The sequence below is a fragment of the Meles meles genome, chromosome 8 (assembly GCF_922984935.1).
Source record: "Meles meles chromosome 8, mMelMel3.1 paternal haplotype, whole genome shotgun sequence".
Taxonomy (NCBI): Eukaryota; Metazoa; Chordata; class Mammalia; order Carnivora; family Mustelidae; genus Meles; species Meles meles.
The window spans coordinates 62,778,826-62,806,172 of NC_060073.1; the positions used below are offsets into that span (position 1 = coordinate 62,778,826).

A 27,347-nucleotide genomic window follows, 5' to 3' on the forward strand; every position below is an offset into this window, starting at 1 on the left:
GTTGCCATGCAGGCAAGCTGAGAAATGGGACCGGAGATGGAGGAGATGTTGGGGCCCAGGAATTTTTAGGTGTGAACTATTACTGCACATTCGTGGAAGGAGGAGCAGTCCACGTGATAGGAGAGAGAGGCGATAATCATTGGAGCCAGGTCATTGGACAGATGAAGACAGCATTATATTAATCTGCTTGGGGTTTCACCTTCCAAGTGAAGGGCAAGATTCAAGCAAACAGAGAAAGGTCATTGGCAGATCAGGCGTTGCTTGATACACTTCCTTTTCTCCCTCCTTCCTCCTAGGTCCAGCGGAAGTGGATTCAAAGGTTTCTCCTAGGAAGCCGGTCCCCAGCCACCGTAGGGGCAGAGGCCTTGAAGCTGGGTGGGGCTGGGTGGGGGCTGGGTGGGGCATGCTCCTCCCCCATTCCCCCCCCCCGCCCACAAACTCTTATGCAATCTCCAATATCAACAAAAATCAGTTGGTGTCGCGGACCACAGACACGCTCCGAGAAGCCTCTGGAACCGTCAGAGGAGCCAGCATGGTGAAGTTTGCACCACTGTTCATGCCATGGGAGCGCAGGCTGCAGACCTTCATGGTCCTGCAGTGGGTCTTCTCCTTCCTGGCCCTGGGTAAGGCGAGCTGGGCTGGGGGCTGGGAGATCATGGACACCTGCCACTCCAGGTGCACAAGTGTATTGATGGTGGAAAGACATTCGCCCTAATGGGGACGTTGCTACTCTCAGAGCTCTCAGAGCTTGGGGATAGCAGGGTGTGGTAGAAGCCATTGTGTGTGGCTTTGGACAGGTTACTGAGGTTTCTGGCTTAGTACGAGGACAGAGACAGCCTCGGGCTGCCTGGTGGTGGTGTGTGGAAGGACCTAGGTGATTGTGGAAAAGTTCCAGGTTCTGTAGGGCTTCTCAGAAGGAACGGATTTCCTTCTTTCCTTTCAGAGAGGAGGAAACAGACTGGTGGGTAGGGAAAGAGAAGGGAACAGGCAAAGAATAGGAGTGTGAGCGAAGGTAGAGACTGCCAGGGGACTGGGGCATGAGGGAGGGTCCCAGGCGAGCCTGGCTCAGAGTCTGGCTGGGCAACTGAGCAGCTGACCTCTGTAGGTTTCTAATTCTAATCAGCTGCCGAGTGGGGATATCACTGCCGAGCTGGTAGAGCTGTTGTGGGATGAAGTGAGGAATGTGCTTGCTTTGCCCAGCGCACACTGGGCCGGAACCCTGGGCTGGGGTCCCATGGGAAGTATGCGTAGGTCCCCCTCCCCATCCCACCCCCACCACAAGCACACTGATGGTGGCCAGGGAGACCAGCCTGGCCCAGACTCCACTCTGCTGAAGGGAACTCTTTTGAGGAGGGGAGGGGGCGGAGCAGGGGGAGAGAGTGACGGGGGAGGGGTGGGGGGGCCGGGGCGGGGTGATTGGTGTGTGTGTGTGGGATTCCTTTGTTCTTATGCCAGCACCAGACAGTGTAGGCTGTGCTTCCCCGGGGGCTGGTGTTCGGCCTGTGCACGGATGCCACTATCCAGGTGTTACAGTCCGGGGATCCTCTGTACTGGCTGGTCACCAGCATCACACACACACACACACACCCAGGTGCTCCCTCAGAACCCCCTCACAGTTCTGCCACTGAAGGATTCACCCCCAGCAAAGCGGGCCCCCAGCACCCTGTTTCCCTTATGATTCATCTGTGTCTCTCTCCCAAGGGTTCTTCAACATTTTAAACACCCCTGGCAGAGAAATGAAATAACTTAACTGCCCAAGGTTGTAGGTCTGGAGTCCTGGGCTCCTTCTACAGCCAAAGGAAGAAAGGGACGGAGGGGCAGAGAGAGGAGGAGGGCAGATGGTGTGGGAGGAGGTGTGCATAAGAGGCTAAGAGGCTGGTGGAGATAGCCTGGGAAGGAGGCCTAACAGGGCAGGCTGCGAGTCTGCAGGCTCCTGGACAAAGGTCGCCTGGGGGCCTATAGGTAGGCTGTGGCCTGGGGATCCCAGAGGGTAAGGTTCATCAGGCCCAACGTGCCTTCTGTGATGTTGGGGCCCCGCAGTGTGTTTGAACATCCTGTCCCTGCATCCCACCCAGCCTCGGTCCCCCAGCCCTGCGGGCCCTGGCCTTAGGAGCCTGGGAATGTCAGGAGCGGCCCAGAGAGGTCTAGTAGCTCTGGGCCTGGAGGACCAGAAGGAGGAAGGCTGGGAAAAGAGATGTCCTGTGAGTAGGAGGTTTTACCCTATCCCTCATCCTGGGTGCAAAGGGAGCCTCGGAAGGGCTTTAGGTAGGGGAGTGACGAGGTCCACTCTGGGTGCTGAAGTTCCTGTGGCTGCAGGGGAGGTATGTACTGTGTTTTGAGTGTGGGAGGATGGGCTGATGGCAGGGAGCCATCCCAGTCCCCATCAGGGGCCACCACACTATGGCACATGGCCAAATCCAGACCACGGGCCGCTTTTATATTTGTACGGTTTATGAGCTAAGTTTACATTTTCAAGGAGTTGTATTTTAAATGGTTAGGGACCTATGTAATATTATCCACGTTGGGTCTTGAGCCGCAAAGTCTAAAATACTGACCATGTGGTCCTTTAGGAAAAAGACTGCCAAGACTGGTCCAGCGAGGCTGGCAGAGGGTGGGGAGATGTGGCCCCATTTGGGAGCTGTTTAGGAGATGGGGGCCATGGGGCAGATGGACAGGCCCTTGGTCCATCGACAGAGGACTGGATGAACAACAGGTGGTTGGCTCACACAAGAGAGTAGCATTTAGCTCCAAAGGGGAAGGGAATTCTGACACGCGGGGCAGCACGGATGGCATGAGTGGACCGCCGTGGCATCATGTGAAGTGACATAAGCCAGTCACCAAAAGACCAGCACTTGACGATCCTGTGAGCTTCCTAGAACAGTCCCGTTTGTAGAGCCTGAAAAGCAAATGGTGGCCAGCAGGGGCTGGGGGAGGCGGCTCGGGGAGCCAGAGGTTCAAATTTGGGAGGGGGAGGGAAGGGAGAGGAGGGGGCGGTGTCCCGGAGTTGGTGGTAGCGACGGCTACACAGGGAATGGACTTACGGCTTAAACTGTGCTTAAAAATGGTTAAGGTGATACATTTTATTTTTTTTTTTTAAGACTTTATTTATTTATTTGACAGACAGAGATCACAAGTAGGCAGAGAGGCAGGCAGAGAGAGAGGGAAGCAGGCTCGCTGCTGAGTGGAGAGCCTGATGCGGGACTCGATCCCAGGATCCTGAGATCATGACCTGAGCCGAAGGCAGCGGTTTAACCCACTGAGCCACCCAGGCGCCCGATACATTTTATGTTAATGCGCTTTTTATCGCAGTAACAATTTAAAACATAAAGTGCCCCAAACGTTGACCCTGGAACGTTAGCTTTCTGAGGGCAGGACTGTGCGTCTGTCCTTCAAGGCCGCCCACTAGCACCTGGCCTATCAGAGCTGCTCTGTGTGAAGTGAACACCCGTGAGCCCCGAGCTCTGTCGTCTGGCTCATGAGCTCTACCACTGTTTGGACTGGGTCAAGGTCCCCTCCACCAGGAAACCTGCCGGGAATGACACGCCCAACTACCGTCCTTTCCAGTAGGATATACAAGTGAAAGCTGACCTTCTTTAAGAGAATGAGTGCATGGTGTTGAGTGGAGGAAAGGGGGTGGGGAAGAGCCATATTCTCTAGCAGTATTCTTTCCATCAGCATCAGATTAGGGAGAGCCCACAGACCAGCTGACCCTGAATTGAAGCTGGGATTAGCCTGTGGCAAGGGATTTGGACCTGCAGGTCAGAGGGAGAGCTCCTCACGGGGCCTTGTCCTAGCCCAGCCCTGCTACACCCCTGAGCATCGGCCAGCCAGGGGTTTGGTCTCTTTCTCCTTCGTTCCTTCACCGGGAAAGGACACTGGGAAGAAGGAATCAGCATGAGCAAAAGCTAAGGGTCTAAAGGAGTTCAGGGAGCTGTAAGAACATAGCAGTTAGTGTGCCCAGAGCACTGGGAGTGCAAGTCATGAGGAGAGGCTGGAGCAGGAGGTGGGTAGGGCCAGCCAGCTCCTCCCAGAGTTACAGGAAAGACAGGGAAGGGCTTCAAAGAGAGGAAAACCTGGCCAGATTGATCGGTGGAAAGATGGGGCAGAGGGTGGGCAGAAAGAGTGTCCCCGTTTTTCCTGAGGTCCCCAAAAATGGAAACTAGAAATGGATAATCCAATCAGTCCTGAAGCAGGCATTTACTGAGCAACTGGGGAGTGCAGACTACAGAGAGAGGAGGTGGGACGGTGGGGAGGGGGCTGTTTAGGGGGATGTGGGGGGTGGGGAGGGAGGAGGCCAGAGTGAACAAGGGAGCCAGGACAGTGGGAACTATGAATTTTGAAGTTGGACCTACCTAGGTTCCAGTCTCCTCCAAGCAAGACACTGGCGGGTGCATTTCCTCCTTGAAGGTGTGGGAAGCTGAGCTCTTCCTCCTGGGGCCACAGGCTGGACGGGAAGGTGCTGCTAGTGTGGGGCATATGGGCGAGCAACTCAGTGTGAACGTCTCACCTCCTTCCTCTCGGACCCCTGATGGCTCCTGCTTCCCTCCCCAGCCCAGATCTGCATTGTGGTCTTCATAGGCCTCCTGTTCACAAGATTCTGGTTAGTCAGTGTCCTGTATGCGACCTGGTGGTACCTGGACTGGGACAAGCCGTTGCAGGGGGGCAGGCCCATCCAAGCCCTAAGGCGCTGCTTCCTGTGGAAGTACATGAGGGACTATTTCCCCGTCTCGGTGAGTACTGGCCCTGGCGGGGGTGGGGTTGCAGCGGAAGTGCCACCCAGGCTTGGGGAGCAGAATGCTGGGCTGGTGGGAGGGGCCAGAGCTTACACCACTGTGGGGCCTGGGGAAGAGTCCCCCTTCCCTCGCTCTGGCCATCCTTTCCCAGGGCTGGGAAATGTCAGGGTTTGGAGGAGCTCTGGGCACACACATGGATCCTACAGGTGTAACTCCTCAGGGGCCAGGGAAGGGGTGAAGTTAATAAGCTCAAGGTCCCAAGAGACCATCGAGCCCCACCCTGTATCAGCGGGGGAGAATGACACCCCGAGAGGGACAAAGGTGTGACCAACTCCACACGACAAGTTCTGGTTTTGAGACGTGTGCATGAACTATGGGGGAAGAGGCAGGGGGGAGAGAGCCCTGAACTGGTTCTCGGTTCTATCCTGCCCCATCTCTAGATTGCTGGATGTCCTTGAGCAAAACCTCGCCCATTCTGAGCCTCAGTTTCCCCAGATATCTAGAAAGCAGAGTGATCCCTCCTCCCCTGTGCGCGTTTGAATCTCTCACTCTGACTCGGGGCATCTCATTGTGGATACTTGACCCTGGACTCAAACGTCAGTCCTGAGTAAAGCAGACCCTCAGATTTTCATGCCCAGACCCGCTGGCTCCTTTACCGAATGCCAGGCAGACAATCCTGGGACTTGAGCGGCCGGGTAGGCCTGATGTATTGGCTGGATGGGACAGGGTGGGAAGGCAGTGGGGAACACAGAGAGGGCCAGGCAGGGAAAGCCGGCCATCCCCTGGAAACAGGAGAAGAAAGGCATAAAGTGCAGCCTCTGGAGCCGTACAGACTAGGTTCTAATGCCAGCGCCGCGATAGCCTGTGGTGCCCCTGCGGGAGTTTCATAGCGTCTCTTAGCCTCAGTGTCCTTATATGTAATGTGGAGATGACACCACACACGTCACTGAGTCGGGCGGATTCGCTGAGCCAGCAGGAATGCGCCGTGTAGGTTGGCAGGACACTAGGTGCTAGTATTACATGACCGAGTCAATGGGGAGCGTGGAGAAGCGTGCACGTGGCAGTGGTTGGGGGGAGGGCTCTGACAGCCCAGAGCCTGGCTGCTCTGACCTTCACACCTGCCTGACTTCTCCCATCCTGGAGCTCTACCTCTTCCCACCCCTCCTGGCGTTAGGTCTCTAGCTGGTAAAGGGGGAGGGAGTGGAGGACACAGGCTCCTGGGCACTCAGCTGTGGACTCAGGGCTCCTGCCTGACTCCCTTCTGAGAGTCCTGGGGCCTGGCGAGGACTTGGGGAAGCTGGGCAAGAGCTAGGGTACAAAGCCCCGAGCTCCACAGTGAGCAGGGCCTCCTGGGCAAAGGGCAAGGGTGGGACGGGGCAGGGCCGGGCAGTAGAGCATCAGGGTGGGGGCTGGGGATAGGGCAGGAAGTTGAGTGGCAGAGAATTCCACGCTCGTGAGGGGTGCTACTTGTGGAAGGGCAGAGTCAATGGGCAGTGCTGAACTATCCCAGGAGTCCGTGTTGGGGGAGGACTTCTCCCCATATTTGTTTCTGGGATCTTGTCCACAAAGACAAACAGGGTCTGCGCCTGTCCTATCCACTGCCCTTCCTGATCCTCCCCTAGCCAGGCACTACTGGCTCTGGTGGGACACTGCCCTGATCTGCCTCAGTCCTTTGTGTAATGTTTCTGGATTGTGAGGGCCTGTTGCATCACCCCTGCAGAGGGCGGACAGTACCACCACGTGGCCAGCAGAGGGCGAGATAGCATGCACTTGACTTTGCCCGTCCTAGGCTGTGAGCCTGCAGGGCTGGGGATGGGGCCCACAGATCCCCTTCCCCACCTCTTCCCAGAAGACCCTCCCACTCTTCCACACACGTTTACAGCCCCCGCCACGCTGGGATCTTGAGAGGGGCGGAAGGTAGGTAACCCTCCCACACACATTCACAGAATTCTGTTTTCCCTTGTCAAATGCATATAGATTTCCAAGACTCATATTCTATCAGTTCTTAGGGTGATTTTATGAACTAGCATCTATGGATGGAACTCCAAGCAGAATTAGGAAACTCTCTGCGCCTTGCAGCTTTCTGAACTCATGCTACAGGCTTTTTTTTTTTAAGATTTTATTCAGTTATTTCACAGAGATAGATCACAAGTAGACAGAGAAGCAGGCAGAGAGAGAGGGAAGCAGGCTCCCTGCTGAGCAGAGAGCCCGATGGGGACTGGATCCCAGGACCCTGAGATCATGACGTAAGCCTAAGCCAGCGGCTTAACCCACTGAGCCACCCAGGTGCCCCCATGCTACAGGCTTCTAAAGAGCTGATGGTGGAGAATCAGGTGATGTTTCCCATAGGAGACACTGATCCCACCTCATGCTGAAGGCCAGCCCCAGAGCTAGGTTCGCCCAGTGAAGATTTCATCCTCCTGGAGTCAACACTGTCTCCACAGGCCAAGGCCTGAGAAGGGATGGAGTGCTGTGGCCAGGCTGTGGCCTGGTGTCAGGAAATGCTGCATTTCCTGGGGAAGCACAGGATACCTCCCCTCCCACACCTGGGACCTCCCTCAGTTCCTCACAGCCCTGTGGACGTCACTGGGGACTTCAGGCCCTGCCTCCCCCCCCCCCCCCAAGAATACTGGGGCTCTTAACCTGAGTCAGAAGAAGGTGGGTAGCCAGCCGCCTGCCCAGGACAGATCTCCAGCGTACACTTGGACGGAGTAACACTTCATCCTGTGATGGCTCCTTTCATCACGGGAGGGCTCTGCCTGGAAGAAGGTCTTCCTCCACACTGAGCTCTGGCTGTCTGACCACCTGCCCTGTCCCAGGGGTCCTGCCTCTGCCATGGGCACAGCTGTTCTCTCAGCCCTCTGGCTGCCCTGCAGGGAGGGGGCCTCCTTCCTGCTCAGTTCCTGTCCTTGCTGTCCCTCCCCAGCCAGCAGCTCTCAGGAGGCTTTCTGTGTACAGACATTTGGGGCTAAATGATGGATGGGGGGGTGCCTTCATCCCTGGCCTCTATCCACTAGTAGCACTCGCCCCCACCAGGTGTGACAACCAAAAACGTCTGCAGACATGATGTCCCCTGGTGGGCCCAGGGAACTGACCCTGGTTGAGAACTGCTCTGGGGCCCAGGTCTGACTCCAAAACTCCTCCCCCACTAGCTACCTGAATCCGACCAGTCAGCTCTTTATCTGGACTCTGCTACAGTCCATCCTGCACACAGCAGCCAGGATACTCAATGCCACAATAGCTGTGACTCCCGTGACGCCTAAAAATCAAATCTAATTTTTGCCCAGCCTGTAGGTCCCTGGACCTCGGACCCCTGCTCATGCCTCACCTTCCCCCTTTGCCTTTCAAGTTCTCCAGGCGTGAGCTGTGTTCCCTGGGCTGGTACCCTTACCAGAAGTGCACCCGTTCACCCCATTAACCCCCACCACTTTCCACCTGGGGACTGCGGCAAGGTGGCAGAGCCTGCAGGAGCCAGGCCATCTGTGTTAAAGCGTTGCCTCTGCCACTTTACTGGCTATGTGACCTAGAAGCAGCTAATAACCCTCGTGCCTCAGTTTCCTCATCCATAAAATAGGGATGTTGTCACCACTACTTCCCTGGCAGCATGAACAGAAGATGGCTCAAGTCAGTATCCTGACGTCCCTCGGCATGGGAGGTGCTAGGAATGGGCACCACCTGGGGCAGTCTTTCCAGCTCTCTGTGTTTAGCACATCCTATATTATTAAACTCTAAGACATCCTTTTTTTTTTTTTTTTTTCCTTAAAGTAGTCTTCACGCCCAGTGTGGAGCCCAACACAGGGCATGGACTCATGTCCCGGAGATCAAGACCCAAGCTGATATCAAGAGTTGGGGGACTGAGCCACCCAGGCACCCCTCTAAGATATCCTTAATGGTAAAGCAGCAGTATTTTATGTACCACTAAGAAAAAAAAAATCCCTCCAGAGGAATCATCAAATGCATCTTGAGAACATAATGTTAAGATGCAAAGGAATGGTGTATCTTAGAATTGAGGGGATACAGCCGCTGATGTCAGTGGGTGTCTGTTCTGTGAGCCCTTGAGTGCAAGGGGGGGAGGGCAGGGGCGAGGGGGTCTGAAGCCCGTCTTGATGGCACACCCACACTACCAGGGCCAGGGAGAAAGCCAAGACTTTCCTTCCATCTGGCAATGATGGGAGGAGACAGGAAAGGACTCGAGTACCTACACACACACACACAGAGCCAAAGACCTGAAGCTGGAAGGGATTCCTTTGTTGTAAAGGGGGTGACTCTAAAACTTTGATATATATCATAATCTTCTGGGAAATCTGCCACAAATCAGATGCCCCAAGGCCCGAGCCAGAATACTGAATCAGACCCTGCTTGCCCTGCATTTTTAAACTGCCAAGTAATCGAGGTACATAAAAGGTCATGAACAGGTTCTCCAGGGCCAGGTCTTGGAGCCGGGAGGGGCAGGCTGCTGGTGCAAGAAGCGTCTTCTCTTGAGAGCCCTGGACATACCAAGTTTGACCAGAAAGGAAATGGCCCCTGAGACAGTCCTGAGTCTCGAGATGTCTCTCTGGTTCTGGAAGAAAGGCTCTCTCAGGTGCTCTCAGTGGGAGACAGCGGGGAACTGAGCTCAGGTCGTCTGTGTGGCTTTGGGCATGTTGCTTACCCCCCTCTGCACCTTAGTTTGCTCAGCTGTCAAATGGGGGCTCTCGCACTGCAGCCCCCCTCCTTAGGGCCACGGTTACACAAGCTGGTGGCGTGGGTGCTTTGTGAGCCATAAAGGAGCCCTCAGGACAGTGGCCGTCACCGCCAAGGGTGTGAGAGGGCACAAGGGCATTTGTTGAGAGATGGGCCTGGGTAGACAGCGGGACAGTGATGGCCCTGTCAGTGCACACACTTGCACACGCACACATCAGTGCCCGGGCAGATATTGGCAAGTGTGCCAAGACACGGACCCTCTCATTCACCAGGGTATTTCTCTATATGCAAAGGCTTCTTTATTAAGGATAGTCATTCTTTCATTTGTTCATTTATACATTCATTGTTCATTCAAAATAGGTAATATGTTCTTGTTCAAAATTCCAAAGGGACGAGGGGGTATGTAAGTGAAAAGTCTCCGCCCCAGAGGCCATTAGGACCATTAGCGTTTGGTGTGTCTGCAGATGAACAAGTGCGTGTCCCCTTTCCCAGCACAGTCAGTGACATTCTGCCCACGTTGACTTGCCCTTCGCTTTGTCCTAACCGGTGACTGGGCCGTCTTCCCCTGCCAGGCCAGGGAGATCTTGCTCCTACCTCCCTAGGGCTGCCCTGTGCCCCACTGTGTGGATGTTGTGAGAATTTGCCTCAATGGGCCCTTTTGATGGGCACTGGAGGGGTTGCTGAGGTTTGGATAGTACCAAAAAAATGATGCTTCGGTTAGTAATCTCGTCCACATGTCATTTTATAAAACGACACAGCCAGAATGAAATACAGTGCTGAAATTCCTCAGCAGTGGAGTTGCTGGGGTAAAAGGTCAGTCCTGCTTTTTGGTATTCAGCTATTGCACAATCGCCTTTCCAGGGCTTGTGCAAGATTGCCTTCCTGCTGGCAGAGGAGGAATTCGTGTGCCCATGCGTCAGTGTGGGGAGCCAGGCGTGTTTGTAGAGGAACTTGCCAGATGGGTTCCCAAGCAAGCGCCAAAGGCTATCCTCCCCACTGAGGATAACCAGAGGTTTCTGTCTTCTGGCTTTAGCTTCATCTCTAATAAGTAACCCCTGCGGAAGCAGAGACGTTGGTCCTCTTGTGGGAGGCAGTGGTCTCTCCAACTGTGGTCCCTGTAGGTTTCTGCAAAGGATCAGTGGGTAACTTGGGGGCCATACAGGGCAGGGGTTGGGGGATTGCAGAAACCAAGTCCAGGTGAAGTGCTGGAGAATCTGGGATTGGTGGGCCTGGATGGGGGCAGTTGGCTCATATCCCTGTCGCTGCCCCCAGGTCCCTCCAGGCTGCTCTGAGGGCAGGCAGCCAGGTCTCTGTGATCCCAAAGGTGGCTGCGAGAATCCTCAGGGAGGCACCCGCTGCAAGTTTTAGCTTGATGATAGGACGAACTTTCACTGTGGCAAAGCTGAGCCGGGGCGGAAAGGGCTGCCCTGTGCCGGGGAGTACAGACTGGGAACTGGGCGGTTCCATCAGGGGCTTGGGGCATGGCCCAGGGGCCTCTGTGTCCTCAGACTCTTGATGGCTGTGGCTCCTGAAGTGCAGGGCAGTGTAAAAGGTGGGCCTGTGGTTCCTGGCAGGGTGGCGGAAGGATTGCCCCCACCACCACCTAGTCACTGCCCGAAGCTATAGTCTGCGCCCTGGACCACAGAGCAGCCTGTCCAGGAATGGGCAGGCCAAGAGCAGCATCTGTTAGCTCAGTCCCTGCCCTTCCACCCTCATCTTGCTACACCTGGGAGCTGCTAAAGACAGCAGCTCTCCTCTCCCAGGCCATCTGTGATGGCTGGTGGTCTCCACCTCCCGCTCTATGCTGCAGACATGACCAGACCTTGGCAAGTTCCTTGCCAGTAGAAGACAGTGGTAGAGGGGCAATGAGGGTCTGGCGTAGGGGGAGCAGGGACCCCGGGGAGACACTTAAATTGTACAGAAGGGTAAATAAGCCATCTGGCTGCGTGCTCTTCCAACCACTCCTGCTAAGATAGCAAGATTGCAACGCTCACTCCCAGGTCTTAAGTGCCCATTTTTCTTATGTTGAGTTTTGTTAAACTGGGGCTCTTCCAGCATGGTGGCACCCCCATGTGTCCCTTCGATGCCTTCAAATGATACCTGGTCCTGTAGTAATCTTGGTAATTTCAGGGTACTGCACACCAGGGCTTCTTAGCAGCCCTGGGAGGTAGGCAGGTCAGGGCTAAATGTCCCCATTTTACAGATGGAGAGCCCGAGAGGGAAGCAGTTTGTCCAGAGTCAGCCATGAATACGAGAGGGTGTCCCTGGGTGCATTCACACACCGTATCTCAGTATTCCTAAGAAACTGAGGCTCAGAGATGGAGAGCGGCTTGCCCAAGGTCACCCTGATGAGTGGCATGGTCCAGCTCACCGGATTGCTGTCCTTGCAGCTGGTCAAGACTGCTGAGTTGGACCCCTCCCGGAACTACCTTGCGGGCTTCCACCCCCACGGAGTCCTGGCGGCCGGAGCCTTTGTCAACCTGTGCACGGACAGCACGGGCTTCCCTTCGCTCTTCCCGGGCATCCGCCCCCGTCTGATGATGCTGACCCTGTGGTTCCGGGCCCCTTTCTTCAGGGATTACATCATGTCTGGGGGTGAGCCTTTACACCCATGGGTAGCCAGGAGGATGAGGCTGGAGGTAAGGGACGAGGCATCTTAGGAAGAGGAGGGCTGCCAGCACTTCCATACTTCTTGCAAGTGTGCGTGCAATGGGAGAAGTAGCTCGACCCAAAGGAGTACTCTGCACAGCCGTGTGCAGGGAGAGACTCAGTTCCAGTCCTAGGGGACACCCAGCTGGAGGCAGTGGGTGGGGACCCAGGCCTCTGCGCCACTTTCGGTGGTCTCTCTCTTGGGTCTTACCCACACCACCATCCCTGCCCCCTTCCCCATACCTGAGCACGCACCTTCCTCTCTCCCCAGGGCTGGTCACGTCGGACAAGGAGAGCGCTGCTCACATTCTGAGCAGGAAGGAAGGTGGCAATCTGCTGGCCATTATTGTAGGGGGTGCCCAGGAGGCCCTGAACGCCAGACCGGGAGCCTTCACGCTGTTGCTCCGGAACCGCAAGGGCTTCGTCAGGCTCGCCTTGATGCACGGGTATCTGGAGAGAGGGCTCTTGGCTCCAGGGGAGATTTGCAAGGGTTAGATTTTGGTGGGAAGACAGCAGAGACTAAGTGGCTTGTATTTTGGCAGGGAGATTCTCAGTCTGTTTACAACAAAGATTAAATTTTGGTGAGAGATGTACTATGGCATGCCCACATACCAGAGCAGATTTCAGAAGGGAGGCTTGGTGATCAAAGGCACTAAATGGGAAGGGACGTGTCTGCCCAAAGCTGGTACAAGATCTGACATCTGTGGGATCTGGGAGGATGGAGTGTGGGGCATAGCACAGAACTCTTTTACTTAGAAGCATCTTTGAAGAACACAAGCTAGCTGAGGACGGAGAGATTTCTCTGCAAAGCTCACAGATGTTTTCTATCTGGGAGGGCTCTGAAACATTCTGGTCTGTCTGTCCTTTACAACTGGGAGATTGTGGCCCTGAGAGGGGCCAGGACCTGCCCAAGGTCAGAAAGCAAAGCTATGGCAGGGCTGGGAGACAACCCAGGCCTCTGACTGCTGACCCAGGGTTCCATCCTCTGCTCTAATTCCCGGTGGCTGGGTCCCTGCAGGAAGCTAGCTGGGGCCTCCTATGAGACCTTTCATGCATATCCTCTCCTGTCTCTCTCCAGGGCAGCTCTGGTGCCGATCTTCTCTTTCGGGGAGAATGAACTCTTTGACCAGGTTGAGAACTCTCCTGGCTCCTGGTTGCGCTGGATCCAGAACCGGCTGCAGAAGATCATGGGCATCTCCCTCCCGCTCTTCCACGGCCGTGGTGTCTTCCAGTACAGCTTTGGTCTCATACCCTACCGCCAGCCCATCACCACTGTGGGTGAGCCACAAGCCAGCCTGGCTGGGGGGCGGGGGGGCTACAGGGAAAGAGGCCTGGGCCCTGGGCTGCAAGGGGACATAGAGACAGGTCAGACACATCCCGGACACATGGTCAGACACATGCCCTCCTGGAGCTCACATTCTAGACAGGGAAACACACTTACGAGACCAGGAAACAGACTCTGCTTATCAAGCAGGTAAGCCTGATAGAAGGCGCTCTGGGATGGGAACTGAAACAGGCACAAGGAACAATAGTCACCACAGATTACAGAGTGGCTGCGGTGTGCCAGGCAGGGTCCCTAACGTGCAGCAGCTCGATCTGCCCTAATGACCTTCAAGACAGGGACTACCATCTCTCTCTCACTAATGGTAAACTGAGGCTCCGAGAAGTTAAGTAACTTCCAAAAGAACACGCCGCGGGGGTGTAGCTCAGTGGTAGAGCATTTGACTGCAAAAGAATTCGCTGCCTTTGAGTAACAAGGTTGAGGATTGGATCAGGATTTATTTGACTTTTTATTTTTCTAGAGAAGGAGGTTTAATTCTGACCCAAAGGATCTCATAAGGCTTACTGGAGAGGATGGGTACAGGGAAAGGGCATCCCAAGTCTATTAGAATTGTGTGTAGAGTAGGAAATGACTACGCTTGGATTAGAGCCTGAGGATTTTCCCGTAAATAATGGGCATGAGCTCTCGTCCATGGACTCAGCACTGTCTTTTTCAGCTCTTCGGACTCCTCGTTTACTTTCTTTTTGGATCCCAGCTAGATCCCTCTGACGAAGCCTATAGAGGAAGGTTCGTCTTTTTCCATCCGTTTATTTGCTAGTTGAGCACAGACCTGGTGTACCCCTACACCATGACTTTCCCTGTGTATTGTGGCAATATTTTCAAGAGTGTTAATACTCCTGCTGCCCCCAGACCTATTGCCAAGAGAAGGCTGGGGAGCGATCACCCCAACCAGGCAGGAGTAGAGGAAGAAGGTCACTTAGGGCTTCCCTGGAATAGGCCAGATGGACAGAGGAGGAGGAGGAAGAGCTGCGTGGGCTGTGGGCCCACCTCATCCTAGATCTACAGGTACCCCTGATCATGACATGTTGGGCTCCCAGAACCCTGTGGTCTGGAAATTACGAGCATATCCCCAGGATTTGAAAACTGGAATGGGATTCTTCCTCGCTGTGTGACTTGAACAAGTTACTTAGCCTCTCTGAGCCTCATTGCACCAACCCGTCAACAGGGGATAAGAGCTTCTGTCCTCATAGGAGTGTTACGGGGATTAAAGGAGATGAAGCGTGGCAAGTGCCTGGCACGTTCCATGGCACGTGGCAATGCCCGCAGGTGTTGTTACTATATCAGAATCTTGGAGTTACCATAACATCTTAGAAGCCATAACCCAGCACAGGGTTGAAAGGGATGGTAGTAAGAGCACTTTGTGCAGGGATGCCGTGGGGTAGAGCTCCTGCGGCCCCATGTTTCCTGCTCCGGACCAACACCCACACTTGTGCCTTGCAGTGGGAAAGCCCATTGAGGTGCAGAAGACACCGTACCCCTCGCAGGAAGAGGTGGACAAGCTGCACGAGCGCTATATCAGGGAGCTGTGCGACCTCTTTGAAGCCCACAAGCTGAAGTACAATATCCCCGCGGACCAACACTTGGAGTTCTGCTGAGCGCCTCCCCAGAGGGCAGGATTGGCGTTAGGGAGCCCAGTGGAAGGTGCTATGATCTAAGAAGGCTTCCTGGAAGCATCTATTGAACATACCTTCACAGCCTTCCCAGACCTCTGCAAATCCAGCCACACCAGGTCCCAAGTCCCAGCCGGTGAGCGTGAGGGGACACCAGGATCTGGCATTGGTGATTTTTCACCCCTGCTGCAAAACCCCTGCCAGCCTCCCTCTCCTTGGCCTGCTCCTCTGTGAATGGGAGAGACTGCTGGAAGAGAGGGACTTCTGAGGTCTCGGCCCCCTGTTGTCATGTCACTCGAGGGACAGAGAAAGAGAGGGGCCACTCTCACCTGGTTTTTCTTTGACCTTGAGTTTCCTTGACCTTGTGTAACGGCACAGAAGAAGCGCCTGCTCCAGCCCCATCTGCTCCAAGCTCCCTCATCCCGCACCCTGGATGTCTCGTCTCCGCCCCTCCCTCTCTGTGCCAGAGAGGAGGGGTGGCCTTGCAGTCTCTGTGCCCATGCTAAGCACCTGTGCATTTCTGAGTCCTCCGAGCTGTAGACTGGCAGCCACAGGGGCTGGAAAGGTGGAGAACTGTGCTCTGTCATTGCTGTATGGTGCTGGGCAGCCCTCTTGGCTCTCCTCCTGAGCCTCAGTTTCCATGACTGACTAAGATGAACCCCGAGACTCAGCTCTGACATACAGAGGTGGAGAGCTCATCCATTGTAATTTCAGTCCTGACCTTGGCGCAGAAAGGTGGGGGGAGGGTCTCCATAAACATCAGTTTAACAAATGAAAGGATTCTGTTTTAGCCTTCTTCTGTTCCTCCTCATTCCTCAACAAAGAGGGCTCATCAAAGCCTCTCTTTGGACCCCCACCCTGGCCCTGTGGCCCTGCAGCCATACCTCTACTTCCCAGAAGGTGGGTCGGACAGAGCCAGAGAACACCATGTTGACTCATCCTTCTTGATCAGTCAGCCCCAACCTTATCAGCCCTGGTCCTGATCTGCTGGGCAAGGAAGTTGAAAGTCTGTGTTAAGACGCAGGGCAGACCAACGCAGAGAAGGAAGACCAGCCACCAGGAGTGTATGTTTCTGTGTGTCTGCAGGGTGGGTGACATGGGGACAGATGCCCTAATTAAAAGATTCTGGATTCCTAGGTTTGGGACATATGTCAGTAGTGAAGATCAGGATGGCCAGTGGGGACCGTCCTTGTGACTTCCCCTCCCTCTCCAGCAGGGAAGCAGCATCCTTCCCCTCCAGGAGCAAATCATACCCATAACTACAACAACAGGGACGTCCGAGAATTGTAAACTTGGGTTTAAATCCTGGCCCATCCCTCTTTCGGTGACTCTGGGCAAGTCATGTCATTTCCGAACCTCAGTTTTGCCATCTGAGGAATAAAGACTACCATACCCATCTCTGGCGTTGTGAGCATAGTAAGATAATATTTTAAATGTGTGGGGTTCAGGGGAGGGAGTGGAGGAGGTGACAGGTGGGCAGGGCTGTGAAGGAAGGGCAGTATTTGCAAAGGAGAGAAGTACTTGCCTATCAGAGTTCTCTGTTGCTGTCTAGCGAGCCATGCCAAAGCTGAATGGTTGAAGAAGCAAGGAGTTGGTATTTCTCGCAATTCTGTGGGCTGACCAGGTGGCTCTTCTCAGTCTGCCCTGGGCTCCTTGCAGCTGCATACAACGGGGGCCGGGCCTGCTGGGGTGCTGGCTGGGCCTCTCTTGACAGGTGAGTCTGATGGGTCTTTGGCGTTCGGTGGTGGCTGGATTTGGTAGGAATGGGAGCAAGGCTGCAAAGCTCTTAAATCCTCACCTGAGCAACTTGTCCAGCATCTTTTCATTCCATTCTGTCGATCAAAGCCACTCCTGAGTGTCCCTCCCACCATTTTAAACGTTAGGAGTAGACTCTGCCTCTGCCTGGGAGGAGCATCGGTGTCAGAATACAGCAGGCTGGAGGTCCACCAAGAGATTCTGTGGCCATGTTGGCCAACAATCTACAAAACAGTGGGAAATGGGGGCGCCTGGGTGACTCAGTGGGTTAAAGCCTCTGCCTTCAGCTCAGGTCATGATCCCGGGGTCCTGGGAGCGAGCCCCGCATCGCATCGGGCTCTCTGCTCAGCGGGGAGCCTGCTTCCCTTACTCCCTCTGCCTGCCTCTCTGCCTACTTGTGATCTCTGTCAAATAAACAAACAAAAAACCCCAAAACAGCGGTAAATGAAACCTTGCTGTGGGACGTACCCCCCCGCCCCGCCCCCAAGTGTAGCGGAATTCCCTGCATGACCATGATAAGAGCTGTAGTTTATCCACAGGGCACCAGCTCCTTTTCAGCTGCTGCCCCATCCCCATGTCGTGCTCCCTAGTCCATCCTCAGTGACCAGCCAGGGTGTAGGGGCCATCGCTGGTCGGAGGACACAGGCCATGCCGGGGACCCTGCAGGGAAGGAGCCAGGAATGGGCATTCCTGTTTCCCTCTCTCCACTCCCTCTTCTGCCAAGGTTCCCCTCTGCCTGAGCCCCTTTGTGAGCGGGAGGGCACAAGAGCCTGAGGCCGCAGCGCACACAGGTAGGCCTCCAGGAAGGAATGGGGTGCAAACAGGTGGATAGCGGTCCTGCAGATGTGCACGGAAGACAGATGTCCACCTTCAAGTCCAAGCTTCTTAGTGCCTTTCGCCACTCTTCCATCATCTGGCCCCGTTTTCTCGGTCCTCATTTGTCCTCCTCCTCTAGTCATGGACTCCCATTACACCGAATCATTTGTAATTCCTTGTATCAGATTTGCTCTCTTTCTCTCCTCTAGGCTTTGCCCATGCTGTTCCCTCTGCCTGGAATGGCATCTCCCCCGCCCCACCTCCCCCTTTGTCTGGGAAATTCCTATTTGTCTTTCACTACTGGTTTCCTCTATTTGGGAAGGCCTGCCTTAATGCCCCTGGTTGAGGTAGGGGTCTCACGGGGTGCCCCGACTTCCCCTTCTCTGCCACGGCACTCACACCTGGGTGGCTGCTGGGTGGTCCCAGTCCCATGCATGATACCTCTGCCTCCAGTGAGCCCCCTCCAGCCTATCCACGTGCAGCACCTGCCTCCACTCTCCAAACAAAACCCAACACCCTAAAATGGTCTCCAACGCCTCAGGATAATGCCCAAATTCCTCCTCAGCCTCCAGAGCCTTTCTCATCGGCCCCTAGACCTCACCAGACTCCCGCTGGATCTTCTCCCCTGCACCCCATCACCCTGGCACCCCTCGCTGCTTGCTGAGTGCACACTGCTCTCGCACTTGCTGTGTCCCGGGGCATGCTGTTCCCTTGCCTTGAAACACGCTTCCTTCTAGACTGGTTGATGTCACCCATCCCCAAAGGACGCCTCCTTTGTCGGCCATTAGCACACCCCACCTGCACTCCTACCTGCCTCCCACCTCACTGCCCTGAAGCAGAGTTAGTTTTCTCTTTGGGGCTAGTTTTAGGGGTGACAGGGCCATGGTCATTCATGGGTGAGTGGACTCCTGTGTCTGCCCGTAGACTGGGAAAGCCCTGAGGGCCAAGACCAGATCCTGGCCACCCTCAGCCCCACCCCAGCACCCCGCATGGGACTCAAGGCACCTCAGCACCACACTGGGTGAGAACTGGTTGGATAAATGAATCCTCGCATGGCACTCCCTCTTGGGAGGCCTGGGGCAGGGACAAGGCCGAGAAGACCCAGGCCTTGCTTTTGGAGGTCACTAAATCAGTTCTCCATGGTTATGTGGCTCCAAAACTGAGCAGCTTTAAACCACAGTCACTGTCTCAACAGTTTCTGAGGTCAGGAATCTGGAAGCAGCTTCCCTGAGGGATACTGGCTCAGGCGTCTCCTGAGCTGCAGCCCTGCGCAGTCGTTGGCAGTTCCAGAAGACTGGAGTCGGCCAGAGGAACCACTCCCAAGCTCCCCCATGTGGCTGTCGGCAGGAGGCTCTGTCCGCCTCTGTGAGGGCCTCTCCAAAGGGCTGCCAGTGGTGTGCCTTCTCCCAGAGCAAGTAAGGAGAGGGGCCACCCTACCTTTTATGACCTCGCCTCTGTGTCACACACCATCAATTCTGCCCTCTCGTATTCGTGAGATGTGAGTCCCTAAGTCCTGCTCACACTCTGTACAAGGGTGTGAATCCCTGGATGGGAGGTGCCTGGGGGCCGGCTTGGAGCTCTCTCAGGGATGGCAGATGAGCCCTCAGAGGCTGCGCGAGGTAACTTGCCCGTCTGGCCTCAAAGAGTGTCCCCAAATGGGTGAGGCACAGAATGAGCAGGGATGGGGAGCAGAGGGAATGCTGGCCACAGACGCCTGGCCTGGCTGGGTTGGAGGAGGAGGTAACCATGAGATTTGAGGGGGTTCGGGTGGGGGAGGGGAGTGGTGACAGATTTGGGAGGGCCAGAAGGCAGAGAATTCTTCCCTTTTCATGGTCACCTAGGAGGCCTCACGTGGAGGACCATGGCAGCAAAAGAAAGGAGGCTAGGGCCTGATCTCGGAGGAGGGCTGCTCCAGAGAGCTGCCCGGCTGGGAACAGGCACACTGGACTTTGAGCAAAACATGTCCTTTTCCCGAGCGATTGCAGGTGTTTGTCTAGGGGTTGGTCTCCCCAAATGACGCAGTGTGCCAAAGTTGCACATGAAAGGGGTCAGTAATTAAATTCATCCCTCCTAACTGACACTCCTCAGGGGCTCCAGAGCCTGCCTCAGGGGCCTCAGCATTGTCTCCGCCAGAGAACAGCTCCCCGACCCCAGTGCATACACACAGATTGAGATAGCCAGAGGATGACAGGTTTTGCCAGACGTGGTGGACAGGTTAAGAGGCCCTCGAGTGCGGGGTGCGCTGCAGTCTTCCAGAAATCATGCTGCCCTTTGGCCTCGGGAGAAGTTTCAGAAGGCATTACCCACAGGGAGCAAAGGGCCCACTGGGACCCAGCCTGTGGACATGGCTTTATGGTGCCGGGTGGGACAGGGGTCAACCAGCACAGCACTGCCAGCAGCCACGTGGCATGGGCCATGCGGTAGCCTCACAAGAGAGCTGACCGTGCTCAGCGAGGGTTCAGGAGGAGGCTAACGTAGGGAGGATGGAAGCTGCTGAGCAAGCAAAGGCAGGGAGGGGAGACAGGGCAGGGCACAGGCTGGTGAGGGCCGCTCCTGTGAGTCAGCGGGCAGGAGGGAGCTTTAGGGAATGGGAGGCTGGAGGACCAGGCCTTTGTTCAGCAAACTTGGAGACAGAGTGGCGATCAAGGCACCCAGGGTACCTGACTTTGCCTTGCCTACTGTCTGGGGGAACTCAAGTCTAATCAAGGATTCAGGAATTTCGCCCCCAGGTAGGGAGGAGCCCTGGAAGATCCTTGAGCTGGAGTGGGTCGGGGGCAGGACCAGATGGGCAGCGGCTGCCTTGGGCTGGACTGGGCATCTGTCTTAATGACCCCACGGAAGGACGGAGCCAGCACTGATCCACTTACGGAGAACCTAGGCCATGCTGGGCTCTGGGTGGGACACTCTTCAGGCATTATCTCAACAACCAACAACAACACCCAGTCTTTGGAGTAAATGAGGTTCCTGTGTCAGAGAGGGGTAAGGACTTTCTGGAATCCTGGTCTCAGTAGGAAGGCTACCTGCCCAGACAGCTATTCTGTTCTACTCCCACTCTGCCTAGTTCCAGCCTCCAACTGGGCTGAAGGGCACAATGGAAGGGGCTGGACCTGAGAACCCTTGAGGTATGCATGACCCCCCACCTGCCTGCTTGGTCCCACCACACACCTCCTTGCACTGCACACCACCCCCCCATCCCTCTCCCTGTGCCACATGCCTCCTTGAGGCTTAGTTCCGTCACCTATTATTGCTTCACCTGTAAGGGGGTATTTAATAAATGCCCGTTCCTCCTCACCCCTCTCTTTTGGAAATGCCAGGAAATGGATTTTGAAAGACCCGGGAGACTTTATGGATCACAAATGAGGTTTGGGGTTTTCTTAGACTCTAACTCACCACTCACTCCTTGCTAGAAAACCTTTAACCAGTGCAAGGTGTGCCCTGGACCCCCAGTTGTATCTTTAGTGAGTGAGTGGGTAGAACTAGATGGGCAGGCAGACTCTTTCTAGTAGCCCCTTTTAAAGGGGCCCTGAAAAGAACAAAACCAGCAATGAACCCTGGTCCTATGAATATAATGCCAATGATTTGGATCAAAAGGGACCTCCCCCTTGAAAAAGGGCAAAAATTATCAGACCTAGTATTTGGGCATGGGCTAGATCAATGCCTCTCAAAATGTCTGTGGTATAGGACCAGGTTCTTGTGTGGGGTGGGGGTGGGGAGGGGTGCCTAATTCATCTCGGACCTATTCATTTGTAAAATACAATATAAATTACCGGAAAAATGAAATATGAAAACAACAGCATAGTCCAAGTTTTTATTCTTACTTTCAACAGACATACAATTCCTCTGCCACCTTGCTCTAAGGTTTCAGAGCAGGTACTCTCAAATTCTGTACCTAACTTGGTCAGGAACCAGGAGCAAGTGGTTAACAGACCCATTCCAGCCCTCAGACCACACTAGAGTCACATGGCCTTAGAGCTCGTGGGGGGCTAATTACTGGGATTGTCAGATCACTGTGGTTAAGCTACATGAAGATACTTGGTGAACTGCAAAGAGCTCTACAAGATTGGTGGGGTTGTGGTCTTGGCCACTTCTACGTGAGTAAGCTGAGGGCCTCTGGGAAGGGAAGGACTTGCCTGAAGGCGCAGAGCTAGAAAGACTCCAACATGCGATCGCTCTTCCCTCTCATGCAAAACTCTTTCCACCCTGCCAGGGCACTGACTAGTCCAGATGGGGAAGAAAGGCTTGGCCTCTTCAGCCCAGATCAGGACATCTCTGATGGGCCACTTCTGTTCAGCTTCTCCCTCTACCCAATTCCATTGCCTTCCCTCCCTTCTGTAGGTGTTGACCCCAAGAACTCTCCCTAATAGACATCCCACAGGGAAAACGTGCTTTCAGAATCCACTTCCTGGAGAACCTAACCCATGACATTATGCATATATGAAGAGTTAATGACTAGAGAGATTAACTAACCTGTCCAAAGTTGCACAGTTTTTAAATGGACTTTATGTTTTTGGAGTCAGGATTTCAACTCAGATCGAATGGCAAAGCCAGTGGTTTTTGTCTTATGAATGAGATCTTCTGACTACCAGTTTGGAAAACAAAGGAAAGGATCAGAAAAATTGTATTTAAGTTGTGAAACTTAAAGTAACTGTATTGAAAATGGTGCACCACTTTGGAAGACATCTTGGCATTTCTTAAATAAAGTTGAATATAGGCTTACTGTACAGTACAACAATCATGGTCCTAGCTATTTACCCAACTGATTTAAAAATAAGTCCACACAAAAACCTGCACACCAGTGTTTACGGCAGCTTTCTTCATAATCAGCAGAAACTGGAAGCAACCAAGATTATCCTTCAGTAGGTGAATAGACAAACACACCGTGGTACCTTGAGGACAGTGGAATACTACTCTGAAATAAAGGGAATGAGCTATTAATTCACACAACAATGTGGATGAATCTTAGATGTGTTTCATTAAGTGAAAGAAGCTAGACTAAAAGCTTTTTGGTTCCATTCATATGATATTCTGAAAAACGATAAGATATAGGCATGGAAGCAGATCAGCCATTGCCAGGGATTTAGAAAGGGCGAACCATCGACTAAGAGAGGCATAGGAAATTCTTTAGGTTGGTGGAATGAATCTGTATGGTATTGGACTGGTAAATGATTGATACCATGCATTTGTCAAGACCTACAAAGAGTGAACCTTAATGTATAGAAATTAAATTGTAAAAAACCAACCAAGCAGCCTGGGGATTCCAAGATAGAATGCGGACTTGTGGCAAAAGAATCTTTTTTTTTTTTTTAAAGGAAGTTAAGTTTTGTGTTTTTTTTTAAAGATTTTATTTATTTATTTGACAGAGAGAGATCATAATTAGGCAGAGAAGCAGACAGAGAGAGTGAGAGGGAAGCAGGCTCCCTGCTGAGCAGAGAGCCTGATGCGGGACTCGATCCCAGGACCCTGAGATCATGACCTGAGCCGAAGGCAGCAGCTTAAACCACTGAGCCACCCAGGCGCCCCAAAGGAAGTTAAGTTTTACTTACTTATTTGATAGAGAGAGAGAGAGAGAGCATAAGCAGGCAGAGCAGCAGGCAGAGGGAGAGGGAGAAGCAGGCTCCCCGCTGAGCAGGGAGCCTGATGTAGGGCTCAGTCTCAGGACCCTGGGATCATGATCTGGGCCAAAGGCAGACACTTGACTGACTGAGGCTCCCAGGTCCCCTGTGGCAAAAGAATCTTAAACTGTATTACAAATACAGGTGGAGGAGAAGAACTGCCCTAAGGAACTTTGGAAAATAAGGTTTTGACTGGAAACTCTAAGACTAACATTAAAATAAATTGTACATAAATACCACAGTATAGTTAAATTTGAATTTCTCATGGGGGTGTGCATCAACAATTTGGAAACGGCTGCACTGTATACTGAGAGTGCACAAGTAGGTAAGTAGATGGTGGGAGCCAGTTTTCTCACTGTTGGGGAGGGAAGTTACAGATGAGCAAGGGAGGAAGGCTAGAATGAACAGTGGGAGACAACAGTACGAATTGATGTTTAGTTTGATAAACAGACGGGTAGATACGGAAATCATCATAAGTATGTATGTGTGCATGGGTTAGCTTACATACGTGTATTTCCTACCTCCTAGTTCCGTCTGCTGAAGAAGCCTAGAAGAATATCACCCCAGCAGCCTTCTTGGGCAGGGAAAATAGAGCCTGAAGCATCTTTGAGTGTCAGAAAGTAAAGAAGTACTCAAAAAACAAAACTGTGGGAGCATCTCAAAGAAACCCAGGAGGCAAAATGGAAAAGCTTCCAATGGCGATGGCTGGAACAAAACAAATACCACTATTTGGATTATAATCCAAAGTATAAAATACATGCCCATGAGTACATACTGATAAAAACAAATGATTGAATGATAATAAAGAAGTGGGGGGAGAAGAGTCAAATTTCTGTTACAGAAGAATCCCAGATCCTTGGATGGAGATAGTCTGCCCTCGAGGACATGGAGCTTAACCCACCCCACTTGAATTGGGGGATACTTAGTGGCTTGCTTCCAAGAGTGTGGAAGAGTTAGGGTCAGCAGAGGGAAGGTGAGTAACTATACCGTGGAACCATCACAACCGCCAGGTGATCGGGGTCAACAGCAGTGATAAGTCACCTTGACACTATATGCCTTTGATACGATGTGATGAGAATGACACCTCACTTCTGTGGTCTTCCTCTCCAAACCCCATGACCCCAAGCTGACTAGGAGAAAAACATCAGATATATCTGAATGGAGTGACCTTCTTTTCTGCAAGATACTTGGCTAGTAGTTCTCCAAAGGGAAAGCCATCAAACAACCAAGGAAAGTCCGAGAAACAGTCACGGACCAGAGGAAGCTAAGAACACAGGACGACTACATGTATTGTGGTACCTTGGATGGGTCCCCAGAACAGATAAAGACCATTAGCAAAAACAGGTGAAATTAATTTTTTAAAAGATTTTATTTAGTTGACAGAGAGAGAGAGAGAGAGAGAGAGAGTGAGCACACAAGCAGGGGGAGAAGCAGGCAGAGGGAAACGGAGAGGGAGGCTCCCTACTGAGCTGAGAGCCTGACGAGGGGTTGGATCCCCTGATGCAGGACTCAGTCCTAGAACCGTGAGACCATGACCTGAGCCAAAGGCAGATGCTTAACCCACTGAACCACACAGGTGCCCCCAAACCAGTGAAACTGAAATAAAGTTGTGGATTTTACCTAATACTAATGTTGGCTCTTTAGTTGTGACAAATGTACCACAGGAAAGAAAGATGCTAACAGTGGCGGAACCTGGGAGAGGAGTATTTAAGTACTCTTTACACTGTCTTTGCAGCTATTCTGTAAATCTAAAATTATTCTAAGATTTAAAAGTTTATTTTAATTTAAATAATTAATTCAGAAAAATCGCTGTGGGATGTCTTGTTAGTTTCCTGAGGCTGCTGTAACAAATCACCACAAACTTCGTCACTTGAGACAACAGAAATATACTCGCTCACAGTTCTGGAAGCCAGACAGCTGAAACAGGCTGCACTGGTATCAGTTTTAGAAGGGGTTCACAGGGTTGTGCTCCATCTGGAGACTCAAGGGGAGAATCTGTTTCCTTGTCTTTTCCAGCTTCTAGAACTGGATAATAGATTCTTTGGGTCCTGGGCTCTTCTGACATGTCCCAACCCGGTAAGGGAGCATCTTTCAACCTTCCTCTGTTCATTGTCCCATCACCTTCTGCCTCTGTATCTAGTAGGGTCTTTCCGCATCTCTATTACAAGGATATATGTGATTATATGTAGGGCCCCACATAATCTAGGATAATCCTCTCATCTGGGGAAATACAATTTCATCACACCTACAAAGACCCTTTTTTATCCAGGTAAGGTAATATTCATAGGTTCTAGGGACTAGGACCAGGATATCTTTCATGGGGTTATAGTTTAGCTTATTCGAGATGCCAAGCAAATTATGTGTTCTCTCCAAGCCTCAGGTCCCTCATCCAGAAGTGAGGTACAAATGTTTGTAAACGAAGCCTGATCTGCCACCAGACTTCTTCCTGTAGAAAACAGGAGCCTGAAGAGCTTCCTGTCCTGGGCAGAGGAATCCTGACATTCTTCCTTCCCCATGGGCCCCACTCCTCCAAGTTAGTGGGGTCCACGGCCAGGACGTGGTGGTATAGGGAAAGAAAACTCAGCTGGGAATCCTAAGACTTGGGTCCAAATTTCAACTGTCAGCAACTTGTAATGTGACTGCAAAAGTCACTTTCCATAGCTAGGGTATAGCGTGACTCTATGAAACACGAGGATGTTAGTCCTGCCCTGGGAGAGGGCTAGAGTGGCACATTGGGTCCCTCCTGCCCTGAGATGTTATGATTACGGATGTTCATACTGCCTTTGGCTCCTAGTAACAGGGGAACCTTTTAACTGGAAGCCATAGCCCCCTCTCACAGGAGCGGCAGTCATGGGGAAGTTGAGGCTCTGTGATTTGTTGGGTGGATCACAACGTGTTTCTTACTTGCTTCCCCCCGGGCCCCATGAGTCTAGACCAGGGATCAACAAACTTCGACATATGTTTAAACAACCCAGGAGCTAGGAGTGACTTCTACAGACGAACATTTGCAATCCATTTGATGGAAAGAAACACTAACTTTGAGCACCACTTAGAAATGTCATCCTCCAAAAAATACCATTCTTCTCATTAGTAGACCTGCATTACAAAAAAAAAAAAAAAAAAAAAAAAAAAAAAAAAAAAAAAAATCGTGCTCTGTTATTTACTTTGAATTCTGGCTATTAACATTTTGTGGAAACTTGTTTCCTCTCTTGTCTCCTCTCTTTGTTTCCTACACAATTTCCTTGATTTGCCTCTTGACCTTCAGAGCTTCTACCAGCCCCCACTTAATCAGTTGCCCTATGTTCCTTCTCAAATCTGTCTTAAGCCGACCCCAGATCCACTTTGCCCTTTGGAGCCCGAAAGATCTTCGTGGTGTAGCTCTGACACAATCATTGTTCCTGGCTGAAATTCCCAATGGCTTCTCCATGCCCTCTGGATGCCTTCTTGGGCTGGTTTAGAGCAGGAGCCTGCCTCCCTTCTGACCTACTCATAGCCTCCTCCAGCCTTGCTGAACGTCTCCCAGCTCCCTAGGGCACCTTGCTTCCCCTAGAGCCAGCATTTTGCACAAGCCTTTGCCTCTGTCTAAAATGCCTTTTACCCTACTCCCTTCCACCCACATCTAATTCCTCTTGATCTCTTAAGAGTCGTTTTTAGACATCCTCTCTCTCTGAAAGGCTTCCCTGATCCCACCCCGTCCAGGCTAGCAGGTTTCTCCTCTCTGGGCTTCCTCAGTCCCCTGTTTCCTTCCAGCCCAGCACGGATCACACTTTTTAAATGCCTATGACCTCCACCAAACCAGGAGCCACTCAGAGCTGGGGTCAGTCTGATTCTGCGCTGACGGCCTTGCTTTCCAATGGCAATGCCCCTGCTCCTTGCTGCCACTTGACAAGGAAGGGGGCTACACGTCAGGAGCCCCGGGTGTTTCCCTTCCCCCGACCGCAGATCACCACCCGCACAACAAGGACAGAAGGCCTCTGAACTGCTGATGGACAAAGGCCTGGGTCAAAGGTGGGAGTGGAAACTTGGGGGACAAGGAAGGGGCAGGGGAGACAGCAGTTAAGCTTCCAGACACTTTTATCAGTCCTCTACAAGTAACCCAGACAGACACGAACCTGGGTTCTGGGGCTGGTGTGATCTGGGCCATTGT

General features: G+C 52.9%; 1 protein-coding gene across 2 annotated transcripts; it reads left to right on the forward strand.

Annotated features, from left to right (window-relative positions):
- Nucleotides 1-465: 465 nt before the first annotated feature.
- MOGAT2 (monoacylglycerol O-acyltransferase 2) lies at nucleotides 466-16,413 on the forward strand. 2 transcript variants are annotated; one of them, XM_046016063.1, is made up of 6 exons: nucleotides 466-623; nucleotides 4,552-4,730; nucleotides 11,807-12,011; nucleotides 12,337-12,555; nucleotides 13,144-13,343; nucleotides 14,848-16,413. In XM_046016063.1, exons 1-6 carry the CDS (start codon nucleotides 533-535, stop codon nucleotides 14,959-14,961), a joined length of 1,008 nt encoding a protein of 335 aa, XP_045872019.1. In that variant the 5' UTR covers nucleotides 466-532; the 3' UTR covers nucleotides 14,962-16,413. The 2 variants fall into 2 exon arrangements, with proteins under 2 accessions (XP_045872019.1, XP_045872020.1); XM_046016064.1 differs by having other exon boundaries at nucleotides 12,337-12,511.
- The last annotated feature ends 10,934 nt before the right edge of the window (nucleotides 16,414-27,347 follow it).

Coding starts and splice junctions, on each gene's coding strand:
- MOGAT2 (XM_046016063.1), top strand. CDS start 533: ATGGTGAAGTTTGCACCACTGTTCATGCCATGGGAGCGCAGGCTGCAG. Junction 12,012..12,336: donor GGATTACATCATGTCTGGGG/GTGAGCCTTTAC, acceptor CTCTCTCCCCAG/GGCTGGTCACGTCGGACAAG. Junction 12,556..13,143: donor TCCAGGGGAGATTTGCAAGG/GTTAGATTTTGG, acceptor GTCTCTCTCCAG/GGCAGCTCTGGTGCCGATCT.